At 46.6% G+C, this 9328-nt stretch overlaps 1 protein-coding gene across 1 annotated transcript; it reads right to left on the minus strand.

Annotated features, from left to right (window-relative positions):
• Positions 1 to 354: 354 nt before the first annotated feature.
• Positions 355 to 7757, minus strand: shha (sonic hedgehog signaling molecule a). Its single transcript, XM_020087204.2, has 3 exons — positions 7213 to 7757; positions 3057 to 3318; positions 355 to 1180 (listed from the first exon to the last, which is right to left on the minus strand). The coding sequence occupies exons 1-3, from the start codon at positions 7510 to 7512 to the stop codon at positions 498 to 500; spliced, it is 1245 nt and encodes a 414-aa protein (XP_019942763.2). The 5' UTR covers positions 7513 to 7757; the 3' UTR covers positions 355 to 497.
• Between the last annotated feature and the right edge of the window lie 1571 nt (positions 7758 to 9328).

The following is a 9328-nucleotide window of genomic DNA, read 5'->3' on the forward strand; positions in this document are numbered from 1 at the left end:
TTGTTCTCCCCAAAATATAACAGTCAGTTGCACATATATGCACAATATGAACATTACAACCTGTCAAAGTTAGCTCCTCTCTACATGGTTCTTCTTTCTCTTGGCGCTATTTCTTTCTTTTTCCTTATTTTTACATTTTTTTTCTTCATTTTTTTTCCTGTCTTTTTTTTTCTTTTTTGCATTTGAGATATACAAAAATAGATTATGCACAATGCGCTGCTCACACCGTTTCAGAATCCATTTGTGAGACAGCAGCGAGTTCACATGAGAATAAATTATTCAAAGAGAAACTTTTTAAGGCTCCATTCATTCTTTGAAAGGGGACACGTCTTGGAGAAGTCACTGAAATAAATATCCCAACTCCGCTGGGGCCTTTTGTCTTGTTTGTTCGTTTGTTTTGTTTTTTTTATAATAATTATTATTTTTTTAACTTTTTAATCTACTGAATAGTTCGTGTGTCCTACATCTGAGTCCCACTCTGCTCCTGTAGTGGAGGTTCAACTCGGATATACTGACATCCCAAGTGGATGGATCGAGTGGCTGTCCAAGAGCCATGTTCCTAATTGATAAAGGATCTTGGAGTACCAGTGCACCCCGTCCTTCTGCGCACTGGCCTGAGGCTGGGAGCTGAAAAGCAACGAGGACACCCAGTGGGCGAGCCTGACAGGTGCCAGGGCCCAGTGCGCCAGCTCGTGGTCTTGGATCACTGCGTAACAGGACGCAAGCACCTGGTCCACCACCACGGTGCCCTGCGCGGTCACCGGCGCAAACGAGCCCTTGTGCTCCTGCGTGTAAATCCGTTTTACGGTCACCGGCTGCAGTCGCTCTGCGTCGAGCACGAACACCGTCTGCCCGGGTCGCACTTGGCTGGCGAACACCGCCGACATCCCCCTGTGCGCCCTCTCCGTGGAGTTGCTGTGGCCGACGAAGAGGAGGTGCGCGGCGGTGAGGGTGATTTTCTGGCCCGAGTCGGTTTCGATGACGTAGAAGAGCCTCCTGGTCGTCGAGTCTTGGTCTATGAACATGATGAAGTCGGTGTAAACCGGCTGTCCGTGCGCGTCTGCTGCCAGCACCCTGTCGCCGGTCTGCAGGGCTTTAACCGGCTTCTGGGTTCCGTCCTGCAGGGTGACGGTGGAGGAGCCTGGGAAACAGCCCCCTGACTTTGCCGCCACTGAGTTTTCTGTCAAAAAAGATTAACATTGTTAAGAAAAAAAAGATCTTGGCAAAATCTAAACTTTTACACCTTAAGAAAACTATTATCATTACATTTTACGCATTGTGTCACAGCAAAACCATTTCAAAACACACACACAGTCCCCTAAGGATGAAATATTCAAAGTTTTTAATCACTTTCAAGACTTTTAAACTTAATTAACCCCTCTTGTTTTGATTCATTACAGTTCAGGGCCACTGGCTCATTCAAAAGCTCTTTCAAGACCCTTTCTTTTTTTTGCTCGTATTTGTATTTTTTCCTGCCTCCTCACATCTCCGAGGCACATATGCATTTTGCATAATGGTGCCTGTCTGCTCCTTGGTGCCAAATGCGTATTGGCTTGGCCCACGTTGTCTGAGGCGATAAAACTCAAAGCCTTGGCTCATCTATTCTTAATTAAAAAACCCAATAAAGAGCAGCCATTGATATTCTAAATCAGCCTGTGGATCGAGCTACTCTCGGTAAAGAACACTTACGCCTTTCCCAGCTACTCTCCCCATATTTACTCAGGTGCAGAAACCTCCATGTGACAATTCACACAAATAGGCGACTCACAACTACTATTTACCCAGTGGAGCCACTTTTCCAAGCCTCTCGAGTTGTAGATTTGAATTTAAATGAGGGCCCGGACTCTTAAATGCTTTCTGTTGTGCAACATCAATGTGCCCTCTCTCCACCACCCCTCCCCGCTTTGTTGTCAGTCCTGATGACAATAATTTTGGCCTTGGTGGAAGCTCTCCACATACCAGTCTCCAGGATCACACTGTCCTGCACAGAAAAGGCGGTTTCCTGCTCCGAATCTGGGGCTTTTAATCTTCTTTTAAGATTCCCGAGCATGAAATAAGGTGACAACTGAAAACCAGATTTACCCCGAGCGATTCAACATTGTTCGGCCAAATCCCTTTGGTAAAGTCGCATGACCCCCCAATGACACGTCGGCCGGGCCGTACTGTGATCTCAAAACGTGTGTTCTGAATGATAAATAAGGGATTTATCAATGAAGTCCGAGCTGAGAGAAAGTGCCATGCTTCATCAATCAGTGCGGAGGAATATTCTCTCAGCCCTGTAGGAGTCCTGTTGCTCAGTGGAGGCCTGAGAGGAAGATCATTTTAACCCAATCCACAAAAGGGAAATTAGATGCATGAGATTAGAGGTTACAATGTTATCCACCTGACCAAATTAAGGAAGATGTAATTTAGTGCCACCAAAACACAACTTGCAGCATCTAATTTTGTTGCAGCTGCATGTGCATGAATCCACAGAACAAAACCATTTGCTTTTCTAGGTCACAGCGAGCAGCCGTGTGAGATTGCGGCCGTGGTTCCCACCAGGAGACAGTGTGGGGCGATGTAAGATCAAGAAATGAGCTGCATGCGAAACGCTCAGAACGCCACAGGCGGGGATGTGCCCATAGAAGTCACTCCTGGAAATATGCATTTACATTTTTTAAAAAGCTAGTGAGACCTAATTGATGGTCTACTCCAGTCATCTATGTTTTGTTATTATTGGTTCATTTTAATTATTAATTGCACTTTCTTTCTGATCTTCAGTGGGTAAGTTATCGTCCTGAAATGGAAATGAATCAGCTGATTTTAAGTTTCTTGAAGTCTGTCCACGTGGCAGGTGATTGTTCACTGAACTGAATGAAACATCACCTTCTTTTCTGTTTTTGGACCCTGTTCACTTCATTACATCCAATCTAATCCACTTTTTACGCACAAACATGCAACTTTTTGTAGAGGATGCAGCAGCTGCAGATTCCTTGAGCTGCACCTGCTCAATATCAGACGACTAAAAGCAACTTGATGGAGAATGAGCAAAGGTTCCCCCTCCCGTCTCTCACCTGCTTTCACAGAGCAGTGGATGTGGGCTTTGGACTCATAATAGACCCAGTCAAATCCGGCTTCCACCGCCAGCCTGGACAGAGTGCCGTACTTGCTCTTGTCCCTGTCCGAGGTGGTGATGTCCACGGCCCGGCCCTCGTAGTGGAGAGACTCCTCGAAGTGGTGGCCGTCCTCGTCCCAGCCCTCGGTGACCCGCAGCTTTACCCCGGGCCACTGGTTCATCACTGAGATGGCCAGCGAGTTCAGCTTGTCTTTACATCTCTGCGGGAGGGAGAGATGGATCAATTAGTCACCTGTTGTGCCATTACACTGGGTCATAGCGCGCAGATAAGAGCTGACCTGGCGCGTAAAGTGCGAGAAAATCTGAGTAAAGGAAAAGCACCTGCCACCAAAGCCTCTTGTTATTGACACATTTTTGTTGCTTAGTATAGAATAAACCTTCCATGGGATATTAGCATGACGTCTGTGTTATAACGACTATTAAAATCACATTTGGAATCACCCATGCATCCCCAACCCCAACCAGACGCCCCCGCGTCCTTCTCTGGAACACTGGCAGTGAAATGCAGCCCCTGATCCTGAATGTGAGCTTGCATTTCTCAGTGTGAGGAGCAGCAGCGTCAGAGGGCACATGTCGGATAAGAAAGCTGCTGATGAAATATTGATAAGGCACCGCATTCGCTTCACTGGCCTATAACATATGGGTCTTTGGTCTTGGAGAGGTGTGACCATGCGTCCCTTTCTATCAGAAATAAGCGTTGGATTGAACGCAACATGCATCCATTACGCATTCATGAGTTTATATTAGGCCACGAAAAGTGCGGCTCCTTTTGTTGGTCGCAACTTGTCTGTTTCCTTTAAATAAATAATTGATATGCAGATGATATGAAGATGATCTTCAAGAGCAGCTGGAGCCTTAAAATATCTGGAGTTCGTCCTATAAATAAATCGTCGCACCCCAACCTCTCCGCGCTCCCACAATGAAGATGCTTGGCCTTCTCCAAGACAACTATTCTCAACACTCGACCAATATGTCAAATAAAACATCACAAAGAGCCTTTTCACTCCAACCGCGGAGGGAAAGTTTCATTATTCTTCTCCTGCAAAGTCTTGGGGAACGTGACATGCCTCCTTAAGACGCTGTGTTTTGCCTGCTGACTGACAGACTTGTGAAATATCCAGGGATGCTATGGGAGAAGCACAGAGGAGCGTCTATGTGTGACCCCCTGTCCCTTATGGACAAGACTGTGCGTCCTAAAGCAGGGATGTTCACACAGACCCCAAATACTCATACAACAAAAAAAAGAGGAAATAATTGAGTTTCCTCGTTTGTCAGTTGTTGTTTTATGAAGATATCACACTTGTAGAATGTGTTGGATAAGAAACAGATCCATATAAAAAAACTCTAACATTCTGAGTGGGTCTGTCGGAGTCAAGAGCCGTAAAGCTTAACCTATTTATTAATTCATTAGGTCGTGTGCCGCAAATCAAGCCAAATTCTGCTCAGCCACCGTGAAGCCCAGCAGGGCGCCCCGGACCGGCGCTTTGTGCTCGGGGTAAAGTTGTTCAACAGCCTCCCCTGTTAATCTTTTCACAAATGATTTGGTTAGAGGAAACACTTATCAGCTACCTGTCAGTGCAAACAAGCCGCCAGCTCATCTCTTCTCCGACACTGTGGGCAGAGACTGCAGGCTCCTGCTGCACTGCCAAAACAATCAGCTTTTAAAAGCCATTTAATCTAGTGCTGAAACTCTTCTTTAAACTCCAGAGGAACGTGTGTTACTATCGAAAGTCAAATCATGGATTTCCTTCATTCTCGAGTCATTTATCATCGCAAAGCACTCAACAACCTTTCTGCTTTACAAATAGTCTCTGGAAAATAGGTGACACTTCCTTGGAAATACCTGGAATTTAGGAGATTAAGCAACCCCACTGCTCCACCTGAGAAAGGTTTCCTGTTATGTCGAGATACATAATTCGCAAGTGCTGCTGGGATTCGTGGATAAGATGAGCAATTTTACAGCTCAGCCTCCAAACTGATGATCCTGCTCACTTTAGGCCCCGTCACTCAATGAAACACCGTCTGCAAAACGCCTCTGTTGGCAGCTTTCCACGAGACTGAGCTGTGTCTTAGTAGAAGGAGCTGCTTGCTCAGCCTCTCCTTCGTGTACAGAGAATTGATTGATTATTTCATTTATTGCACACACCTCGGGGAGCTACAGCAGACACGTGCCTCGCTCCATGTATGAATACAACATCAATTTTCTACAACGTAAGATAACGAGGGAAATTCGCTGTATTCGTGCGTAAAAGCCCGTGCGTAAAATCCCACTGGATTCATGCGCAAAGCCTTGGAACAGCGCTAAAACTGTTGGCACAGCGTAAATCCCCATGTGATAACGCTTATGCCTTTGTCAGAGTATAGTCTACAAAACAGCCACAGCCACGCTCCCTCTTTGCTTTAATTTGCTGGTTTTGCAGTGGCACGAACGATAAGGACAATCTCACCTGTTTCAACTTACTCTGGCCTCCCGCTGACCAGAGGTCGTAAGTTCAAATTGCGTCTCAGGCCCAGCCAGGGGTGCGTAAAAGCCCTTTCATGTACATTTCACACTTAGAGTCGGTTGCTGTGTTTTCTATAAACGCTCGGATGCTGAATGGGAAACGGATGATGACGCAGGAGCCTCAGCTAGTGATATTTAAAAGATATATACATCTGTAAAATCGAAAGCTGCTGCTAATGTAAAATATACTAAATCTCCCCTGTGCCTCTTTCTATGATTTGATACAGACTTGGACACTTAACTGTGGCTCTACAGCAGGTGGGGCATTTTGCTCAGATTCAAAGACTTAATGAAGACACGTCTCTCTGGATTCTCAGACGTACAAGTGGCATTCAGCCGTTTCCCCTTTTCCCGGAGACCATGGAACCTCCACGAGGAAACCTCTGTGGGGTCCCCGAACCCACTTTACGCACATCACATCCCCACGCACCTGTGATTTCCTGGTCTGTGCGTATGAGAACCTATAGGTCTATGAGGAGATGTGGGGGTGGGGGGGTGGGGGGTGAACTGAGAGGGACGCCGGGACCGCACGCACAGTGAATATTTCATCGGAGCTCGTGCTCATGCATGGTGCGAGGCACGGGTTCAGGGACTCCGGCGCGCGCCTGGCGTCATCACAACCACCAGCACCGCCACCATCACCACCGGCATTTTATTATTACTGAGCCAATATCACCCAAGCGCCTTTAATAATTCACCAGCATCTGAGTGCTAAAAGTCAGACTGGAGAGACGCGGCATCCTGCAGCCTGGAGAGAAACCAAGGCTACAGCTCTGCCATGTACTGTGAGCCTCATCCTCTCTGTACCGACCGAGCTGCGAGCTTTGGTAACTACCTGCCTGCGTGAGGATGGAGTGTTTAAAAAAGATGTCACCATCCATGCGAGTGCATTTGTAAAACAAAACAAAAAAGGCACCATCACCTCTGTGCGCCTTTTAATTGACCGACTTCTGAAGTCCTGGACACTCTGGCAGAAATGCCACTGATTTCACGCGCTGATGCACACCATGCGAAAAGCTAGATTACAGCAGCCTGTGCGAGAAAATGTCTGTATGAGCCACGCCATGCCTGAATAAGCCCGGCGGTTGGAAGCGGTGCGCATCCCCAGAGCTGGAATAAAGAAAAGGCGCCTGAAACAAGCTGTAATGTCAAAGCTGAAATATGCAACAAACACCGAATGTCTTCATGAAATATAAGGCAGCAAGTGATGTGCGCCTGTAAGGCAACAAATACTGTTTCACTGGGATACAAATATAGATATGAGGAGAGGGGCACATTAATATTTTAAATACACTGTCACAATCATGAAGGCCGAGTGTCCTGACTGTCCGCCTGCACATTACTTCTCCAGCTGGATCTCTACATTCGCCTCGAGCCTGCTGCAGCCGCTGAAAACTCCCAATGCTGGAGCCTCAAGCGCATCTGCTTTTACCGTGAAGTTAAAAAGCTCAGTGGGAAGAGTTCAGCAGCGGGTAAAACACACTTCACTTAAGGTGCGCAATCAGTCTGACAGGGAGGTTGTTGCAGTGCGCAGTGATGGTGCGTTAGGAGACGGCCAGTGGAGGAGAAAAAGCTCATTCTGTCTCCTTACCTGAGTCATGAGCCTGTCGGCGCCGGTGTTCTCCTCATCCTTGAATATGATGTCTGTGTTATAATTGGGAGTCAGCTCTTTAAATCGCTCGGAGTTTCTTGTGATCTTGCCTTCGTATCTGCCGCTTGCCCCGAGGGTCTTCTCCGCCACGTTGGGGATGAACTGCTTGTACGCAAGAGGTGTCAGCTTCTTCGGGTGCCTTCTCCTGCCGTAGCCCCTGCCCGGTCCGCATCCCATCCCCGAGGACACCAAGGACAAGCAGATGACACCGGCCAATACGATTCTGGTCCAGAGCAGCATTTTTTTTGTCCTTTAAGATCTCAATCGAGTCGCCGCTGCCCGTCTCTACCGTCTGCCTCTCCCGGCTCTCGCAATGTCCTTGTCTCCTCCTCTACTTCGCCTTCGCCTGGTCTCTACTGTGGCAGGTGCGGAAATGAGCGCCTCAGACAAACGCTATTAACGGGGCACATCGAAGGAGGGTTAAAAAAAAAAGTAGTGAGGGAATTAAAAACCACGGGATCTAGTCGAGCTGCAGCCGCTTGTGTGAGGCGACCGCTTTTACTGCTTTGTATTATAGGACCCGATCTATAGCAGGGGAGGGACTTGATTGGCTCGCCTAGACAAACCCTCCTGATGTTATCCCATAAAAAATCTTAAAACATTTCTTCCACCTGAGGGTGAGCCTGCGTTGCGGGGAGGAGGGGCAGCTCCATGGGAAAACATCAATTATATACCGCTTTTTTTTTTCACCCTCCCATTTTCCACATTTCACAGGGAAGGCGCGATAGACAGGAGCGGTGGCACAGCGCGGAGCTCCAATCTGAGCCGGCGAAGTGGTTTCTGTGTGTGTGCGGTAATTGAAGTGCGTCTGGAGGAACTTTCCGCACATAACGCATTTCCCAGGAGAATTAAACTGCCCGTGGACGCGCACTGCACACGCATGCGTCGGATGATTTTCGCTGAGAGCCCGTACCTATCAAATAAATAATTAACACGAGGACTGCTTTACTTACTGCGGTAATTATTAGATTGTAGTGGATTTAATTTCCAAATGGTCTTCAACCTAGCTTTCCTTGATAACAGCCTCGTGCCAACATGATTACGCACGAAAATGAATCTGGAGACGTTCTATTAAATGTAAGACCAGAAAAAAAGCTGAACAAATGTAACGGAACTTAACTCGTTATCTCGACATTATACTTAAACTCTGTCAAACTTAGGAAACGTATAAAAAATGTCTTCGGGTGCCTGCAGTGGGCACTTTGGCGCATCCTCCACTTTTACGCATCAAAGCAGCTATTTATTCCTTTAATGATTCTTCCTTCCTATTCATTTTTTAATCTCCCAACATATTAAAGTTATTAGTTGAAGCGCATTGTCAAAATTCTGACTCATATTGTAAACTTGGCTCTTTGTAGAATGAGGGAGGGAACGGGACAGCCTTTATAGACAACAGAACAGACTCTCAGGCCAATTCTCATTGAAATCTGCCTTTTTAATGTGCAAACTGTTCATCGTTCATCTGTTTTGGTTAAAGGGTCACCCGTAGGATCTCATTCTCCCTTTTCCCTCCAAAGTCCACCGGACACTGTCCATAGTTGTGGCAGACGTGTTTGTGTGTAACTCCTACTCTCTCTCTTTGAAAGGAGAGGAGCTTCCTATAACACTCAGCACTTCTGTAATGAATTCTCCTCACGTATCATGATTTTGCTTGGATGTAAAACTACATCCTATTTCAATCACCAACTTCCCTGAGTTGTTTTTACCCCAAACACACACACAGTTATATTCCTGTGATCAGAGCCAATTATTAACATTTTTGTGTTGTTGATTAAAAGTGCATGGTACCATCACACATGAAACATATATTAGTTTGGAACAAAAGGGATATCTGAAATGATTCAGGAAGGAAAATTATTTGTGTGCTAACAAAGAGTAATTACAGGAAGAGGGACTGTTTTGATGCAGCTTGAGCTCTCATCGCACTGACAGTGTGGCACAGGTGCTCGGAAGTGAGGACAGATATGCCAGCCTTTGGTGTGGCTTCAGTCTCATTATAACCTTTCTCTGGCTGACCTCCAGTCTGGTGTTGTTCAGTATGTGCCAGGCTTCTGGC

This window comes from Paralichthys olivaceus, chromosome 17, assembly GCF_024713975.1.
Source record: "Paralichthys olivaceus isolate ysfri-2021 chromosome 17, ASM2471397v2, whole genome shotgun sequence".
NCBI classification, from domain to species: Eukaryota; Metazoa; Chordata; class Actinopteri; order Pleuronectiformes; family Paralichthyidae; genus Paralichthys; species Paralichthys olivaceus.